This window comes from Anopheles coluzzii, chromosome 3 (assembly GCF_943734685.1).
Source record: "Anopheles coluzzii chromosome 3, AcolN3, whole genome shotgun sequence".
NCBI lineage: Eukaryota > Metazoa > Arthropoda > Insecta > Diptera > Culicidae > Anopheles > Anopheles coluzzii.
In genome coordinates this window covers 80595599-80615640 of record NC_064671.1, presented here as the reverse complement: position 1 = coordinate 80615640, position 20042 = coordinate 80595599, and the positions used below count along the sequence as shown (strand labels likewise).

Genomic DNA, 20042 nt, shown 5'->3' with positions numbered 1-20042 from the left:
GGGATGCCTTTGATATTATAAACTGTGCATTTAACTGTCAACAATAAACTGCTGGTCGAGCAGGTAAGTGTTGCTGTTGTTTCTGCTTCTGTCGATTGATTGTTGCCATTTGGTTTGCTATAACCTGTCAAGAGCAAATTTCCTATATACAGATTGGAAGGTTGTGTTTTTTTCTTCTTCACATTCTTTACTGTTTACTGTTTGTTAAAACCAAATAAATGTAAACAGTTTCACTTATTCACCACCAGAGACCATCTTACTTCATATTGCTCTCTCTTTCGCTCTCTTTCGGTATGAATCATCACTATTTCATCTGCTTAATAGACACGTATATTAATGAGTAAGACCATGTTCCTTATCTTTGCGACTTTGTTTCTTGTTTGTTTCTCCGTTTTCTTAGTACCTACGGGATTAGAAGAGACACTCACATACACACACAATTTTTCACGTTACAATTTGCTGCACTTGATTTGCGTTTTTGCTTTATAAATGTATACTGCTCATGTTGAATAGTAAGTTTAAAAGTAATTTTCACACTTTTGTTATCTTTTTTTATATATATCATTGTTCTCATTTTAACTGCCACGTACTGAGCTCAAATGGTTTGGTTTTGTTCGGCCTGTGCCTAAACAAGCATTAGTATTGAAAAGAATATCTGAAATGAAATATTCTTCCTCGATGCTTTTGCTCAAACATGTTTTTTGTTCGTTTCTTAATGAAAGATTTTAAATAAAAAAAAAAACAAGAAAACATAACCAGCAATACGGTGTTGTGTTTTTCGCGCGTGTTTGCTGAAACACTATCAATACGCCGTGCTTGAAAATGGGGTTCGCGTTTCTATTTTTGTGATTAGGTGCTCTATCTTAAATTTTCACATCTTGTTGTCCGGTTCCAAAAGTTGGTTTTGCAGGATGTTGCTTGGTCTGCCTATTTGCTCTGCTTAAACTATTTCCTCTTCTGTATCTGTCGGTTTGTTTGTACTGTTGTGTAGTTATGGCAATAACAAAGTAAGCAAAGACTAATATAGCCTTTGCGTGGAGTCTTTAAGACTTTAAGTATAAGTTACAAGTTATAAAAAATGTATATAAAATTGAACAAAAACGATTAAATAATGATGAAAGTGTAGTATAGTCTGAAAATGAAATAAATAAAGAAACGTAATAGATAAAACACAAAAAGAAAAACAAACAAAAAGGTAAATAATGTTACTCTTTTAATTTTATTGTACAACTTCTGTTGCTCTGTTATGCTTAGCATTGTATATAAAACGAAACAATACTACTAAGAGCTATATATATATTGACAAAGCTTAGCAAACTAAACATAACTTAAAAGCTAAGTTTGATTAACGTATATATCGAAAACATAACGTATGCATATTTAAATGGGTTTTGCTGGCGCTAGATGGTTTGCTTGAAATCAAAATCAATTACCCTTCCCTCTGCTATTTCAGTGTTAGCTCGAATATTGTTATTTTTAATGAAGGGCTTATTTCCTTCTCTTTTATTCTCTCTCTTTCTCTATCTCCCTCTCTCTCTCTCTCTCTTTCCTATTACAAAATCGAGCAAGTTTTCTGCTGTGTCGTATACTTAATCAGATCCGATAACGCTTGGAACGCAAAAGAAAGTAGAAATGATAAAGATTGGTAGCAAAACCGAATGTGTTATGATCGTATCTGACAGCGGCTTGAAGGCTTTGAAAGAAAGTTTTTAAAATGGGAAAGTAAAGAACAGTTAACTGCACTGCACATCGCTTACCCTTATGCAAAAACGGGGGTTGGAGGGTACGTGTTATTTGTTTGTTTTTAAATAAAGAGATCCTCTCCAAACTCCCGTACATTCCCGTATGGCACACCAGGTGGCATCCGCTACCGAGACGTTTTTTTATTTTTATTTTTTTACAGAACCGGATGATGTTAAATTGGGAAGGTTGGAAGAAACCCGTGCAGCACCTTTGCTCACACGCACACAAAGAACCTTTGCCTTTTGCTCGGAACTCACAGAAACATTGGCAGAAAAAAAGCTTAACACTCCTCCTTTCATCTAACCACACTAAACACTCAGAGAATTTGGTTTGTCGTTGCGTTTTCGAAAACAGTTGCTTAACAGCCGAGAAAATGGTCGATCGTGCACACACCGATCATTTAATTTTGAATAACGTTTTTGCCTAAAAGTATTCAATTTAGATAACACAAAATAAAACAACCTTTAATGTGATGTTGTTCTTGGTGGTGGTGGTGGTGGTGGGGGCGCCCTACTCTGGGAAAGCAACAGAAAACAAGAAAATCCCTTTTTCCTGTGGGCGTGAGAGTGAGCGTGAGCGTGATCGTGGCTGTGTCTCTTCTGTGTCATTCGAGCGAGAGTATTTTCGACCGATCTGTTTGTACACATACATCATACGTAAACATCATACACTAACACACATACACAGCTGAGTGCTGCTGTGACTGTTTTTTGTTTGTTTTGTTTTACTATTCGATCGTTTTGTTCACCTTCGTTTTCTAGATTAAATTTTGATTGCCTAAAGAGAAGTATATATACGGGTGTGAGTGTGTGTTATTTTACTTCGTTTTGCTTTCATATACCTAAAGAGATGCCTAAAAAGAGATAGAGAGAATTATCATTTCTCGAACCACAGTCAACACTTTTAGCTACTAAAAACAATTTTGTTTCCTTCTACTTCTCCATTTTTTTTCGTTTTTTGTACAAACCGAAACAGTAATTTTGTGAACACCTTTTGTTTTTCACTGCTTTTTTTTGTTTTGTTTTTGTTTTGTCATTTACACGCAGCACTCTCCCTCTCGCTCTCCCTTTTTTGCCTCATTCTTTACATTGCCCATTTTTTTGTTAAGTTTTTTCTTGTTTTCGTTCCCTTCCTTTCTTTTTTGACTAATTTGTTCCGTGTATGTTTTTAATAATTTTGCCACCTCCGTTCACTTCACATTCCAAAAACACCGCCCATTCCTAGCATTTCACATTTGGTGTATATATATATAATTTTCTTAAAAACAAAAATTTTGTTAAACATTTGTCCTAAACAGTTTTTGAGTTTCTTTTCTTCTTATCGTATTTTCTCTCTCTCTCTCTCTCTCTCTCTCTTTCATTTCATTATACTTTTTTCAACACCCGCCATACGCCTAAAAGTAGCTTTTTTTATTTTTGTTTTGTAATCCGTTCGTATGTTTTCTTCCTTTTGCCTAAAGACGACCTTTTTTGTTTTTGTTTATCACTTTCTTTCGCCCCAACATTTCACCTTTTTTTTGTTTTTCATCACGTTTGTTTACTACCACGTTTGGGTTTTCCGCTTTTTATTCCGAAACAGGTGTGCAAAATAAAATGTTATAATTTAGAAATACTTCTATGCTTTTTTCTTCCACCTTTTCTAGCTTACCTCCCTTTCTTTACCTACATTGGGTTTGCCTTTCCGCCTACTTTATGTGTTAGATTATGAGAATTGTTACGCTCTTTTTTTTCGTTTGTGCTCACGTGTGTGTTCTTTGTTTTGTATGTTTCTTTTTTATCACAGTTCTTTTGCTTCCTTCCTTCTCATTCTGCTAGCTGCTTGTGCTTATACTTGCACTTGCACGCGACCTCTTACTGCTTTCCGTATGCTTTTTTCTCCCCATTTTAACGTGGTTTTTTGTGCCGTTTTGGGGTGAAAGGTGAACTTATCCCTCTTTTTTTAGCTGCGCAGATCACAAACAAAAAAACAAAATCATATAAAATCAAATTACTTCGATAAACAAAAATAAAACAACGAAACAAGCTGCTTCACTACGCGTAAATTGCTTTCGTCACGATTTGTTGCTTCGATAAAACATTTGAAAATAAATAAGCAAAACGGAATATTAATACAGTGTCAAAGACAAATTGCAATTGTTTTGTTTGCTACAAAATGCTCAAATCAGTATTAGGAAAGCAAGAAAGATTGTAATAAAAAGAGATAGCAGCCCTGTAACAGAAGCAGAGGAGCAGAAATAATAACATAAGAAATCTTGCAACAAAACACATGCTTAGCTTGCTGTCAAAAAAATATAATTGAAATATACACATCCTTCAGCAGCTTATAATTCTATAGAAAAAAAACTATAATCTTATTGGTTTTTAAATTATAACTTTCCTTAAATCAGATCCTGCCTGTTTCCCCTTCACTACACCTAACGATCACCCTTTCTTCACTACCACTTTCCGTGACTCCGTCCGTGTTGGGTCCTGTTTACCCTTAATTTTTCTTAAATAATTTTGCATAGCCAAACATTGCACAAACATTTCCAATTTCTACACTACGCGTTTCTTTTCCGAAAAGAAACATAAATGGACTATTTTACTTTAATTTTTGTTTGCCTAAAATTCGGTAAATCTAATTCACACGAAACCACAGACGAATTGCCGTTTTTTTTCTCATCATTCAGCAGTTTAACCAGCCGTAACCAGCTGCCACCGGCTTAACTAAAGCTCTAAAAGGTAACCTAACAGAACGTGGGGATGGTTGCGCGGGATAAGGTAAGGTGTAGGAGTGTAAAAACTATCGGCGTTAAAGGTATGAGAAGACGAAAACTAAAATCATATAGATAAAACGAAAACAAAAAACCAAAACTCTGATACTATCCTACACGTCCGATTGGATCCACGACACGACAATATAAACACATTTTAGTTTCCCCCCTCCTGCTCTTCACCATCTTAACGCACTCACATGCCTGCACTCATGGGTGCCGGCCAGCCGTTACTAAATGCCACGTCACTCACTCTAAAAGTAATCATGTTGCTGCCGCTCCCGCATTTAGCCAGCGGTTGCTTTGCCAACTTGGTTGGTTTGCTTCGTAAGTATGCGATTTTTTCCATTATTATTTTCTTCGTTTTTTTTTTATACATTCTAGTTATTTTTGTGTTCACCCATTTTTCTCCCATTTAAATTCGAGATTTTCTCCCATTTCTTTACTGCTTTGACTTCCTTTTTCTGCTTTTACCGATTGTTTTACCTTATTTGTTTTACCACACGGCAACGTGTTACCTTTCCGTCATTACATTCTTACACTGTATTATACTGTTACTGTGTTTTGTTTTGCAAATATTGTGTTTTCATGTTTCTATTTTTCCTTTTTTTAGTGTGAGTGCTTTCATTTCTTTGTAGCTGCACCACTTCTCCTTTAATCGTTACACTTTCTGCTTACATTTTGCTTCTTTCGTTTCCTTTATCTTTTTCCCCCATTTCAACGTTAATGATTCCTCTTTTATCTTCCGATCAACCTTCACGGTGCTAGTGTTTTCTTTGGCAGTTCAATTGAAAAGCATGGCACACGTTCCAGTTTTACCCACACTGCCTTCTTATTTTTCCACAGTGTTTGCCTTCTGGCCACCACAGTTTTCACCGATGGCACAACAAACCCTCCCAAGTGTCCCTTTATTCCTTTACATTTTAACCCTTATTTTCACATCCTTTATGCGCGATGCTTGAGATGCGAGATGTATAATTAAAAAAAAAACGTAAACATATGAAAACCATACAATACCATACCCCATTTTGTACCAGGGTGCAAATAAAGAGTGAAAACTACAACACATATTATGAACAAAATTTGCTAAATACACACACACACGCGCACACATTGGAGTCATTTTGTTTTGCTTCGTTTTTTTTTTACGTTAACAAACCACACGACGTACATGCACACACACACACACACCAGCGTGCCAGTGTCCAGATATTCTCTCCCTCACTAGACCTTCCTTATGCTTACGCTTCTCCCTGCTTTAGCTCCATCTGTTTACTTAAGTCTACTACCACTGCCACATTTAATTGGTTGTTTTGATTGTTCTGTTCTATTGTTGTGTGACTGTTAAAAATCAAAACATAAAACAAAACAAAAAAACATGCTTGAGTACATGCTACACAAGGCACTTGACCGCGGCGGCTTAATGGTCAGGTCCCAACGGAAGGGGGTGGCAAAAACGATGAGCGAAAAAGGAAACGGACTTTCTATTATCCAGTTCCGGTTATCCATGTTTGATGGATACTATTGTTTCGGTTGCTGTGCGATCCTGATCCATGTTACTTCAATTTACTATTGTTGACTTAACTCTTGGTTGCTTCTTTCTCTTCTCACTCTTGTCGACTTCTCTGTTATCTCTTCTCTTTATGTGTGTGTGTTTGTCCCATTTTGTCTGTCCCGCTAGCTGTCTCTCTGTCTCTCTCTCTATTATTGTATATATTGTAGGTACTAAATAACAACTGTATATTGTTCTATCGTGTGTTCTATGTGTGTCTGTTCGGTGACTTAGTAAGATCACTTCCCCCCCCCCCCCCCTGTTTGATAGAGCGGAGTGCTGCTTGCTGTCTCCCTAGGTTCCTTAACTATTGCCAGCAGTGGCTGATTGGCGCCTGCTTAATGTTTCCCCTCTCCCCCAGACGGAGGGAAAGGGCCTGAACGAGGTTGAGAACAAGTGGATACAAAAGTACATCCAGAGTTCCGGTTGCGTGTACGTGGTGTGTGTTCGGGTGTGTGTTCTATCTCTTGGTTTGCTTGTGTAACTATAGTAGTATATCCTGCCTGTATTGTATAATATAACTTAATTGCACTAACGTTGATCCTCTCCACCTTGTATTCCCTATTGCGGTTGCGGTATCTTCATTAACTCTACGTGAATCTCGCTTCATCTCTCCACCCGAGAATAAAAAACAACAAAAATCTGTCCCTGTGTCACACCCTTCAATCGCTTGCCCTTTTCATTTGCACAAAAATGGCGGTGTGTAACGGGGTATGTAAAAAACGTAGCCATTTGTCTATTGCATCGGTTGCTCGGTTTGGTTGAGGAGAGTAGTGGATGTGTGTTACTGAGTGTGAGTGGTGTAAAAAACGCCCTCTTTCAATAAGAAAAATAGCACCATCTGTTTGTATAAAGGTTGTAGTACTATACTGTAGCTATTGCACTATTCGCGGTACACGACACCAGAGACACACAGAGAGAAAAAGAGTGAGAGAGAGAGTGATAATGAGCAAGAGATATAAAATGTAAAACAAAATCACTAACGATTTCCATAAAAAAGGACCAATAGTTAAAGTTAATACAGTACTGTTCACTATGTTAGACACACTGTGTGGCTGGTGTGGCGCTTTGTACGTCGTGTGTGCGCATGTGTGTGTGTGTGTGGTTTTGCAGACATTACATTTTAAATCTATTCGTCTTATCGATCGCGTATAGAGGTATATGCATTGCTGTCGTGTCCCCGTTGCTTGCTTACCTAATTAGCTTAGAATAAAACAATTATGCGTGCCTGCGAAAAACAAAACAATGCTGCCAGGTGCTCACCGAATGCTCGCTTAATCTAGTGGACACACTTTACAGCAGCTCACCGTGTCTGCTCTGGCGAGTTGTGAAGCCCGCTCCGTGTTGAGTGAAATTATAGTAAATAAAATTAACAAAAAGAAAAAAAAGAAGGAGCTTAAAATGATTTGTACAAACTACAAATGACAGTAAAAAAAACCGAAAATTGACACCCCTTTCTTTTAGCTTGCCGAGGGTATTTTTCTCATACGTCCTGGTTTAGGCCTCATAGCTTGCTGCAGCGTTGAAGTCTCTCCCGTTTGCCTGTCTTCCTGCTTCAGTGCTTCCCTTCTTGCTCCTTGCATCTGGTAACCAATCGTTGCTAGGGGAGCGGCATTGCATTGCCCCCATCATTGCCCCTGCTGTCCCGGACAGCGAGTGTGTGTTTTACTGCTCCGCTCTCTCTCAGCTGCTTAAGCGCTGCTCAAGCGCTGCTTCGATCCGATCCACAGGTTTTGTCCGCTTGTTCTCCCTTTACGCTCGCCCGTTGAAATGCTCTCGCTCCGCTCTACTCCCGCGTTCAGTCTTTGGTTTCGATTACGATCTTGCACACCTGCGGTCCTGCTGATTTCGTCTGTTCGTTTGTTTCTTGTCCCCACAAATCTCTCCTCCTTATCGATCGCGAATTTGACAATCGCTGCACGGTTGTAAAAGCTAACCCAGAAATCCAGGTTGAAAATGGTTTGGGTTCGGTGGCAGAAACCATAGTATCGAGACAATTTACTGGACCATCTGGCCATCCGCTACCAAGCTCCAAACGGCGCTAGTTTAGTGTCCATTAGCCATCGTACCTAGCGGGTGATGCATGGGACCGGATGCTGACGATGGTGGTGGTGGTGGTGGCGGTGGTGGTGGCGGGGGTGGTGCTGGATGTTGTTGCTGCTGCTGCTGCTGCGGCAGGTGAACCAAATGCTGTGGATCGCTCGGATATCACTGCGCCACGACGGCCTGCGGTACGGGGGCGGCCACGATCGCGGCTGCCACGGCTGCAGCGGCCGCTGCTGAGACCTGAGGTGGCGGCACGGACGGTCCGTTGGCATGGGGCGGCGGCGGCACTGGCTGCTGATTGCCCGCTCCGCCCGGCTGCTGCTGGGGTGGACCACTACCACTAAGCGAGGCCGCGGCGGCTGCTGCCGCAGCTGCGGCGGCAGCCGCTGCCGCCTGCCCGTTCGCATTCGCAGCCGCCACTGCAGCCGCCCCGGCCACGAACGATTGGTTGAAGGGTGGGCCGTAGCACTGCGGGAAGTACAGCTCGTGCTTGACCGGTGCCGCCATGCGCTGGATCAGCTGGTTCTGCTTGTCCATCAGGAACGTGGGCGATACCTTCTGCTCAATAATGCCATTGTTGTTGTTATTGTTGTTATTGTTGTTATTATTATTATTGTTGGCGGTGGCGGCGTTGTTGTTGTTGTTGTTGTTGCCGCTGGCATTGGTTCCATTCGCCGTGCCGTTGTTGCGTGCGGCTTCGCTGTTGTCGTTATTGTTGTTATTGTTACTGCTGCTATTGTTGTTGTTGTTGCTGTTGTTGTTGTTGTTGTTGTTGTTTAGAGCGGCCTGCTTGCGCGATTTCGAAGAGTGCGGGTTCATGTGGTTGTCGATATGTTTCTTCACCTCCTGCTCGGTACCAAAGCGTCGCCTGCAGTTTGGCATCGGGCAGCAGAACGGTCGATCGCCCTGTAAATGTGGTGTCGAAATGGAAGGGAAAGGATAGATACAATGCATTAGTTTGGTTGTTGTGCAGGAGTTTCATTGTGTGCAAACTTTCTTTATACGCCTAAAGTTATGCATTTCTCTTTACAAAATCAGCTTATTTGCTACTTTGAGTAGATTATCTGCTACGAGGTAATATTATCTTGTTTATACTTCCACCTGATGCACAACAGAACTGGAAAACCGAAAGATACAATTTTTGCCCAGCAAAGGTTCAATGAATTGTTCATGAATTCTTCAAAATGTTAAAAAGTCCAAGCAAATAATCGACAACGGTTGTTAGGTCAAATAAGAAGAAGAACAGGAAGAATATAAGATGGTTTTTTTTCTAATTCTTTCATCTCAACCTAATTTTGTATCCATTTAAGAAGTAAAAGTAACCAACTGAACAATTTTGTCTTGCTCAAGAAGATCCACAAAAACCATAAGAAATTTCAGATCATTCTTCTTCATCTGTAATTTATTCCCATTCGATTTCAAATAAGCCTGCCCAAAAAGGATGCCGTACAGACCACTTCCCGTCACATAAAGGTCCTTTCTCGGGAGAAAGAATCAAAAAACATTCTCAAAATTATGAGAACCCCTTGAAAAATCCTTGAAAAAATTGGGTCTGTTTTGAATACAACATCAAATTTTTCTATAAACTGATTTTAAATGGAACGCATGGAATGAGACTACTGAGCCCGTAAAGAACTTATCAACCCGTCTACAAGAACAAAAAGTAGGCGCAAGACCTAAATTAAGGTGTCAAGAACGAAAACGGAGAAAATATGATGGGACCATCATAGTAGAGAAGCAATAAGTGTCCTGCAGTTCACATTATGACGCGCATTTAGCTGCAGTCTTCATCGATCCATGAGCCGAGTCTATCTAGGGGTTAAAGAGTGCCTTTCGGCGACGAGTGGTGGTCAATTTTTCAAATTAGTGAGATACAATTGTAGTCAGATACCTAACTAAGAAGTTACTAGAATAGGGCTGGGTCAAAGACTATTTAAACTGAACTGGAGATCTTGCTCAGAGTTATCAATAAGGCACTGACAACCAAGTCCATTAGTGGTAAAATCTGGCTTTGACCGACAACGGTTGTTGCGCCAAAGAAGTAGAAGAAGTATGTTAGATAGCTATAATCTATCAATAGATCATTGCGCGTAAGAAAAGAGGATCATCAGTATCCACAGTAAAGTCAAAGTCATTAATATGATACTGATATCCTATGTCCTCCAAAGTTTGTTTGTGTGACATTATGGATTTAAGCTCCACACTAGAATGACTCCATAGAGAAGGGCTATCTCTCAACAGTACCACTCTGATATGATGGACCCTGTAGAACTGAAATCTAAATTTTACAACTACCTGGTGCGTCCGGGTGTGCTGATCGAGGATGGCCTTCTGCCGGAAGTCTTTGCCGCACTGTCCACACCGGTACGGTTTCTCGCCCGTATGTATACGAATGTGCTATTCAAGAAAAAGAAAAAGAAAAGACATTAGTAATCCAAACTACACTTGGACTGGGGCCCTACAATCCCAAATTCTCCCCCCATACCTGATTCAGGATCGTGCGCTGCCGGAAGAACCGCGGACAGTACATGCACCCGAACGGCTTCTCGTTCGTGTGGATGCGCAGGTGCTGCGTCAGGTGGGACTGCTGCCGGAAGCGCTTGCCACACTCCGGGCACGGGTACGGCCGGGACTCGATGTGTATGCAGCCGTGCTGCAGCAGCGTGCTCTTCTGCTTGAACTCCTTCTGGCAGATCGGGCAGCGCACGTACAGCGGCATACCGGCCGACCGGCCGTGCTGGATCACGTCCGGCAGCATCGCCTTGCCGCCCGTCGCCTTGTTCAGATACTGCAGATTGTTGCCGAAGATGGAGTGATTCACGCCCTTGCCGTCCTTGAAGTAGGCCGGATAGTTGTCGGGCGAGAAGCAGCCGCGCGACTCGCCGCCGCCCTGGGACGCCTCGTCGCCGAACGCTTGCTCGTCCTTCGGCTGGGCGTTCTCCAGCTCGGGCGGGTACGGCACGTCCTGGGGCCAGAGCGTCGCATGCGGACCGTTCTTGAAGATCAAATGCGGAGACACATCTGTTTGGGAGGGAGAGCAAGAAACGAGAAACGACACCCGTGAAAGATCGACCGATTTGCCGCGTGAGCCGTGTTTTGTGTCTAGTCTAACAGAGTACGGGTACGAGTAGCCAACAAACGCAACATGTGCTCCGACAGTGAAGTCGGCATCTATCTATCGAACCAATGATACGAAACGGTCGTCCATCGTGTGACGAGTGCAGTGGTGAATTTTGAGCATGGCTTTTTTTTGTTTTGTTTTTGCGGCAGCGACTCGTTCCGTGTGAAGCAGGTGCTTGTCGGGAATGGGTTTTGGAGTAATACATGCTTGGAAGTACGGGAAAAGCAAACGCCTAGCACTACAACACATTTCAAAAAGCCACAACAGGATGTAGAAGGAATGTTAGTGAGATAGCAGGAGTGTGCAGCTGTTGACTGTTTGGCTCTGGACGAACTCTGGGACGTGGTGCGCATCCCTGGCGCATCTTTAATCGGAAAAAAATGTCGCACTTCAACTTCAAGGCTAGATGTGCTTCTACCTCCCGAATTCGCACCCAGACAGCCAGACAACCAACGGCAAGGCTTAGGAAATGGCCGCCCACCGAGGCGAGGATTTCAAAGACATCCACACAAGATGCCACCAAAGCGCACAATAGAGAGAGATAGAGAGAGGGACAGAGAGAGGAGGATGAAGATGATGAGCAAGGTTAGTAACAAGGTTGGGAACTGGAGGAACACTGGATATCCCAAAAAACCGGGAGGGAAATGTGGGATTGTGTCTATGTGTGTGGATTTGTGATAGTGTAAATATGTGTCTATGACATTGAGGAAGGAAGAGAGAGAAAGCAAGAGAGAGAGACAGAGTGCATAATTAAGATTAACTAAGTAATATAGATAGTAAAATCGTCACGAGAAAAAAAAAATCGATCGCTCGCCTTGATGGGTGCGCACATGTTGGTTCAGTATGGCCTTTTGTCGGAACTTTTTGCCACACTCCGGATACGGGCAGCCGAACGGCTTATCACCTGAGTGAATGCGGACGTGCTGGTTCAGGATCGCCCGCTGCCGGAAGCTGCGCGGACAGTACGCGCAGCTGAACGGCTTCTCGTTCGCGTGTATCCGCAGGTGCTGCGTCAGGTGGGACTGCTGGCGGAAGCGCTTGCCGCACTCGGGGCAGCCGTACGGGCGCGAGTCCGTGTGGATGCGCTCGTGCTGCAGCAGCGTGCTCTTCTGCTTGAAGTCCTTCCCGCACGTCAAACACTTGAACAGCCGCAGGTCGGAGTTTTTGCTCGACTTGGCGTGGCCGCCGGTAGTGCCGCCGCCGCCGGCAGTGGTGCTGCCAGCGCCGGCATTACCGTTCGGAGCGACACCACCGTTGGTGGGTGAATGGTGGAGTTGCTGCTGTTGCTGCTGCTGCTGCTGCTGCTGCTGTTGGTTGCCGGCTGCTCCGGGCGCACCGGGAGCGTTCCCGGGAGCGTTTGCGCCGCCGTGCAGCAGGTCCGGCATGCCGTACTGCTCGAGCGCCCCGGACTGGTCGAGCCCGGCCGGCATGCCCACCGGCAGGACGCCCTTCTGGTTGAGATAGTGGTGCAGTGGCGCAAAGCCGGGCGGCGGTAGCATCGCGCCCTGCGGACCGGCGGCGTGATGCCGCTGCGCGTAGTAGTTCAGCTCGGCCTGGGAGGCGGCCTCGTTCCCGAAGCACCCGGGCGGTCCTGGTGGTCCGCCACCGCCGCCACCACCACCGCCACCACCGGAGCCGGGAGCCGATGGATTGCCCTGCTGGTTCGGATCGTTCGGATGATTGCCGGAGGAGTTGTTGCCACCTTGCTGTTGCTGCTGCTGCTGGACCAACTGTTGCTGCCCGTTCTGCTGCTGGTGCTGAACGGCTTGTTGCATGCTTTGTACCTGGGTGGGAAAAGAGGATTAAAGCAGAGAGAGAGAGAGAGATCCATTAGGTATAGCGCAGAACACTAAAACAAGGCGGAGCAGAGTCGTTTCGCCGGTTCGCTCGCGGTTTTCGCACCACCCGCGTTCTAGCGCGCGCCGCGACTCAAATGTACCTTGATCAAATCTTCCTCAATGTCTGGACCGTTATTCGCAGGATACGGACTAGTGGCCGGGCTGTGTAGATGACCATTCGCTTGTTCACCCGGTTGCTGTGGCCTATTGTCCTGATTCGGCGGACTGTGATTGGCGGATGTCTGCTGCTGCTGGTGATGCTGCTGCTGCTGCTGGTGATGGTGCTGAGCGGCGGCAGCGGCAGCCGCGGCCACCAGCTGCTGCTGCGTCGCCGCCCCGTTCATGTGCGCCTGCAGATGATTCTGCGCGTTCTGCTGGTAGATGGCCTGGCCCTCGGCATTGCCCCACTGGACGGCGGCGGCGGCGGCCGCCCCCCGCTCGGCCGCTTCCTGCGAATCCTTGTACAGCACGTACGGGGCCGTATCCTGCGAGATGCAGTACATGATCTGGCGCGGCACCTTCAGCCCGGCCGCCAGGCAGGCCGCGAACGAGGCCGAGAAGTTGATCGCCATCGTTTTGGGGGTCGGCTCACCTCCGGGCAGTGTATTGGAAAGCCTTCCTTTTTTTCTCTTTCTCTCTCTCTCGCTTCAACTGTTTGTGTTGAACGTTTATTGCAGCTCTCTGTCTCTCTTTTGCAAGCGTTTATGTCCGCCTCTTGGGGAGTTCTTCCTTCCGTTTCGCTTTACCAGGGTCGGTGAAGGCGCTGCCAGTAAACCGGGGAACCAAGCCGCTAGGTCTAGTTCATGCGAGCCATTCCTGTTGAATAACGGTTCCAGGCCTGGTTCGGAATGGGGTGAGGGAAGGAAAGCAAGTTCTGTTCTAGCTTTTCTTTCTACTTCTGTTTTTTACTGTTTTTTTGTTATGTATTTTTTGTTTGATTCTCGAAACGATCGAGCTGAGTGTAGTCTGTAAAGGAGGCAACGAAAGAAAAACCAAAATGATTGTGTGTTCTCCCTTCTTCTGGTACTCTGGTAACTCGCTGCCGCTCGCTCTATAACGACCAACTAAAACAAAAATACAAACAAAAGAAAAAAAAGAAAAGAAAACAACATTTAGCTTAACCAATAATACTTGTTGATGCGATACAAAAATAAAAGAAAACAACAAAACAACAGCAAATGGTGCAAATATCTGCTGAAGAGAGTTCGTGGAGCGCGCACTCTGGATGATTTCAAGAATGTGTAAAACACGTACCGTTGGTGGTGTAGGTAAAACCGGTGCACTAAAAACCCGATAGTGTCTGCCTGCTATCTGTGGCACGTCGTTTCTAGGAACCGAATCGTGCAACGTAAACGCCGCTACTGTCGCAACGTGCGTTTCCCAATAGCGCTTAGTGTCGCTCTAGAGGCGGCGACAGGCGACAGGCGACGCTCGCTGCTTGTTTGTTGATACAAATGCAACAAGAAACCAAAAACAAAACAAAAAACCTCAACCACCATTTATCCATGAATGGTGGAAGATCGTAAAGAAAGCTTCGGCAAGCTCGATTCCACCCAGGCACGGGTTTTCCTCGGTATTTGTGCATTTCTGATGCACACTTACCCGTCCCCAAGGTAGCGCGCGCAGCAGCTAGTGATGGAAGGAGGCGTTGCGTTGCGAAAGCCGCCAAGTTTCTGCGGCTACCGTTTCTGCGTACACTGCATTAACAGTGCAGTGTCTTAAAAATCGGGAACAAACACCACGAACCACGAGCCGATTAAACAAAACCGCTGACCGCTGCGTCGGGGACGCGGTTTTTTTGTTTGTTGGGTCCATTCAACGGCAAATAAAGCGGGCTGCTCCAGGCAGGGGACAGGAGACGTGCCAGTTTAGTGCAATTGAGTGGTGTGTGCAATATATATATGTTTAAAAAAAAGCTTCTTCTTGATCGTTTTGTGCAAAAAGGTGGCACAACCGTTAGCCAATTTTTTGGGTTTTTAGTGACTGCTTTTTGGGGGCGAACTTTGGTGAGAAAATCGGCGGCCCTACACGCCCAGTTGCAAACACAGACAGTAAGTATTAAAAAGAATTGAAAATAATTTTGTATTTTGTAATTATTTTTTTGTTTGCTCTAAGAAAAGCCATTCGCAAGCAAGGTGTCCATTTTCCCGCGCCCCATTCAAGGGACGTGCGTGCGAATGTTTGACGGTTGAGAAATAACACTATTTTTTTCTCTTGCGTGTGTGTATAGTTAAAAAATTGGAAAACTGCAGTGCGAAGAAACTTGTAGCTGCCGTGCCTATTGCACAAACTGCACTGGCCTTCCCCCCCTCCCTTTTGGCCTTCATGTTCTTACTTCTTCTTTTACCCTTGCCAGCGGCGTTTCTTTCAAACGTTTGCGCAAGCCGCCAAACAGTTTTCTTTCCTATGTGTGCTATATTTTGCTCTTTCCACACGTTTCCGGTGCCAGCGAAAGGGACAGCACAAAGTGTGTGTGTGTGTGTGCGTGAGTGTATTGTTTTTTTTGTCAGCCACCGTTACTGGAAAAGAGAAGCAGGAGTGGTGGCAAAAATATAACAAAAATATACGATGCACTAACTGCAGCTGCAATAACAATAACACCCGCGCTGTGTGGCCGCGGTGTTGTCAAACACCGGAACGGAGAGATCTCAAGGCACTCACACAAAAGGAGCAAAAGGCTAGAGCCAGCCAGCGGGTGTGATCGTTTTCCACCTTGGTTTTGGTCCCACCAGTGTTCCGGGGAAGCTCCGGTTCCGGTTGGCCTTTTGGGAGGCACAACGTTGGGAAGGATGTTTACAAAAAAAGGTAATTTGTTACCGAGTTGATGGCAAACTAAACGACTGTTTTGGCAGTAGGTGCGTTTATGAATGGTTGGTATCGTTGCGCTTTTTCTTGCTCACAGTAACATGTAACAGTTCGTTGTTCTAGTAAACCATTACAGTCGCGTACAATATTTGAAAACTTTCATGAATGTTAGAAGTTAAACTAGATCTAGTGATTATACAAGACAAGTACCCCATCCATAACATTCAGTAGCATTTACTGTGCATGGCTACTCAGCTAAATTTCAAAGTTCCCATTGACTATACAAGGTACACCGAAATAAATGGCCTCAGAACTTAATTAAAATGAGGTACTCATGATGACCTCTTAAGAGACCTAACACTAAAACCAAACCCAATCTAGTCCTGACAACCATCCAATTACCTATTCTGGTTCAAAACTGCACAAGACCTAATGCCAGTCCAGTAGACATTACTGGTCATACCGATCCATAAACCGATCATGAACCTATTCTGATGCTGGAACCGATCATAAATCCATAACCGTCCTGGAACCCATCATGAACCCATACCGGTCCTGGAACTGATCATGAATCCATACCTTTTCTGGAACCGAAGATGAATCCATATCGATCCTGGAACCAAACATGCACCGATACCGGCTCAGGAACTGATCATGAACTCATACCGTTCCTGGAACCGATCATGAACCTAAACCTGTCCTGGAATTTATCATGAACCATTAACGATCCTGGAACTGATCATAAACCCATAATGACCCTGGAACTGATCAGGAATTTGTATAGTGATATTTGCGTAAGTTCTGAAGCAATCGTCCAGGATCTACCTGCCTAAACACTTTGCAGGCCAGACATATCAAATACCACCAAATCGCTTATGAAGCTGAAGCCAATAAAATAACCATGAGCAAATAAGCTCCTCTTCATTCAAACGCCAGTCGGAATAAAAGAGAGCTTAATTAAAGCTCAAATAAATAGCATATTACAAAGCATAGAAAAGACATATGATGATACTGTTCGTTTCTATCATAATCAAAATGACAACGCTGTTTGGCAAAATGATTGTAAAAATTCACAAGGGTCAGGTGTGTAATAGTAGTGTTGCACTGTAGTATAACGTCCAGTATGCTATGTAAACAAAGGTGAATGAAGAAACACACGGCTTTCATTGTCATTAAGTTGGGACGATTCAGTACGATTCGGCTCCTGTAAAGACCACTCGTGACAGCCAAGTCGTAGATTAGCTATCCAGCTACCTAGCTCTAATTCATCTGATGAGCCTGATTAAATGGCATGAAGTATAATAAATAGCATTTCGATAGTTTGTTCAAATAATTATTTAAAAAGGCTTGTATACAGGATTACGCTTAGTTGTTTCCCAATTTATTTTAGTAGATGAATAGTGAAATGAATTTAATGATTTTTGGGAAATCCTTGCAAAAGCTTAGTAGGATAAAAGACCAAAAGATATGTTGGACTGGGATTTTCAATGATACATGATTATCATGACCAATTCATCTTTTCGCAACCATTCACAAATACTTCAGGAGTTCCAACTTGGGACCGCTATTATTTACACTCTACATAAACGACGTGACTCTTACTCTCCCAAAACATTCTGTACTTCTTTATGCTGATGACATTAAACTTTTTTCAGCTTTCAGATCAATTGATGATTGTTTCGCGGTCCAGAACAATCTCAACCTATTCAGGAATTGGCGTTTGGCAAACCAACTAAGCCTCTGTGTGGATAAATGCAGCGCGATTACATTCAGCAGGAAAAAAAACCCTTTAAACTTTTGTTACTCATTATACAGTTACAAGTAGTCTCGCGAGTCATTAGTCAGGGATCTTGGTCTTGAATCCTTGATTCATCACTATCCTTTCGCGAGCATTACCATCATATAATTTCCAAGGCCAATAGGATGTTAGGATTTGTAATCAGGCAAACTCTTGAGATAAAAGATCCAATATGCCGGAAAGCTTTATATTCCGCATTAGTACGTTCCATCCTAGAGTCTAACTCAGTTCTTTTCTCCCCATACTGTCACGTGTGGACGGCTAGGATAGAAAGCATACAAAAAAGATTCTTCAGAACACAACGATTACGATGGGCTTCATCACAACAATTAGATTACCTGTCACGGTGCATGCTTCTTGGTCTGCAAACTTTAGAACATAGACGTCAGGCATTAGAAGCTACTTTAGTCGCGAACTTAATCAGCGGGGACATAGACTTTCCCTACCTGCTAGAAAAGCTGAATCTTTATGCTCCTGAACGACCTCTCAGGACACGTGAGCTGTTAAGACCTACGTTCTCAAGATCTGCTCAATCCTACAATGCGCCTATTAACCAAATGATACAAAATCCTACCCTAGATGTATGCAATACGTACGACAAATCGTTCCGAATTATCGTTTAACCTGATGTATTGCAACTGCAAGTGTTTTTTTCCAAACCAAAAATGAAAGCATGACTGATGAACCCTTAACGAAAAGTGTTTTTTTTTTCTATTTTGTTTTACAATCATACAATCATTCATCTAGGATGTATCAAATATATTCTGCACTGTTCCATGCCACTGTAGCTTTCCCGGCGAAAGATTCGCCCTGTCAGTAAATCAACCGTAGCTCGATGAAAGTACACAATGAATAACACCCAAGCGACTCAATTTAAAGTTCGGTCGTAAAAATGCAATGCCAAAAGCCGTTGGGACGCCAGTTGTTTGATGATGAGCATTTTAAAAAAAACCCGCTTTCTCCCTCCCCCAAATCCTCTAACACGAAGGGATTTCCGCTCCAGGAGTTAGGTCTCAATAAAAGGACACTTTTGCACGTGCGCAATCGTTCAATATACTATTCCCGCAGATGGGTGTGTGTGTGTGTGCATTATATTCCTCTTTTTGGCAGGATTTTAAATTTCACTTCCACATGGTCATGGAGGTGACTGGTGTGAGATGTTTTATTCCAGCAGAGTTGCAGCTTTTTTTTACATTTGCCTAGTCATTCTCTCTCTTTTTTTGCTATTTTCTCTCACCAATGCAAAAATTGTGATGCTAGCCTCTCGCTCGATGGAAAGAGTGTCGAGCTTCCCGCGGAAAATCGAACGGCACAAATGCATGCATTTCCCGTGGATGCTGCCAGAAGAATGTATAAGGTTGCAGTGGCATAAAAAAAGAAGAACTGAACTGTGATATGCAATTTTTCGATAATAAATAAATGCACCTTTTCGAATGGCATGAAGCAAAGAGAGGCACAAAACCGAGCGCATCAACCAATTTAACTTGCATCGCAATGCATCGGCACCGGTGCCGAGATTCAAACGCACTCTGTGTGGGGATGGTGGGACGCGGGCGAGACCCGCATGCACCACGCATGTGCAACTCAAATATTTATTGTTTACATTCAGCGACCGGGAACCAATGGGACGCACAAAATGCACGTTCGAAGCGTATGGAGCAACAGGGTAGAGAGGCCTGCACATGAGAGGTGGTACATAAAACAATAGACTTTCGCCTTGCGCCACCACGCCGCCCAAACCAACGGCCAAAAGGAAGGCAGAAGAAAGCAAGGCTACTGAATACGAACCAAAAGCAAAAAAAAACAAAAAAAGAAACAAGGATAATCAGAGTGATAATAAAAACAGACGAATGCATAATAAAACAAGCTGGTTGGACTTTTTTTTTGTCCTTCCTTTTTGTTCCCGTGTTTGTGCATTTGCGACAATAGCGAACGAGTCTCAGCGCGGTGTGTTGTTAATTATCGAATGCTCTCCATTGTTGTGCGTTAATGGATGAGGGGCGGATGGATGCTGCCAGAGAAGAATGCCGAAACAAACAATGGTCTGGACGGCGCTGGTTTGGACTCGCCCGTTTTGTTCGGAGAAGAGAGAGAGAGAGAGAGAGAGCGGGACAAGAAATGCCTATACCCAAAAAATGCACCAACGCTGCATTGAAATAAATATTAAATGTGCCCGTCCTGTCAACAGAAGCCAGCGGATGGGAAAGGGAAGAGAGGCGAGGAAAAATCTCAGTTTCGAAAAATCCTCATCCTTGTGTGTGTATGCTTGTTGATGTGAGATTGATCTGTGTGTGAGCCTGGGTGGGGGTGTCATAGCGTGTATATGACCGAACAGACGCCGCCAAAACGATGAGTGACATTTGGAGCGTAGTGAAGCGATTGCGATG

At 43.9% G+C, this 20042-nt stretch overlaps 1 protein-coding gene across 8 annotated transcripts in view; it reads right to left on the bottom strand.

The window, feature by feature from the left end:
* Positions 1-1196: 1196 nt before the first annotated feature.
* The window catches only part of LOC120956004 (zinc finger protein 316), a 55704-nt gene continuing 36858 nt past the window's right edge, over positions 1197-20042 (bottom strand). For 4 of the 8 annotated variants that reach the window (XM_040377328.2, XM_040377327.2, XM_049609533.1 and 1 more), the window contains exons 4-8: positions 13154-14116; positions 12029-12998; positions 10579-11114; positions 10386-10490; positions 1197-8999 (exon numbers count right to left, since the gene is read on the bottom strand). In XM_040377328.2, the coding sequence (XP_040233262.2) occupies positions 8256-8999; positions 10386-10490; positions 10579-11114; positions 12029-12998; positions 13154-13624 (2826 nt within the window). In that variant the 5' untranslated portion in view covers positions 13625-14116 and the 3' untranslated portion in view covers positions 1197-8255. The remainder of the gene's footprint in view (positions 9000-10385; positions 10491-10578; positions 11115-12028; positions 12999-13153; positions 14117-20042) is intronic. The other 4 variants (XM_040377332.2, XM_040377331.2, XM_040377330.2 and 1 more) reach the window with 4 other exon arrangements.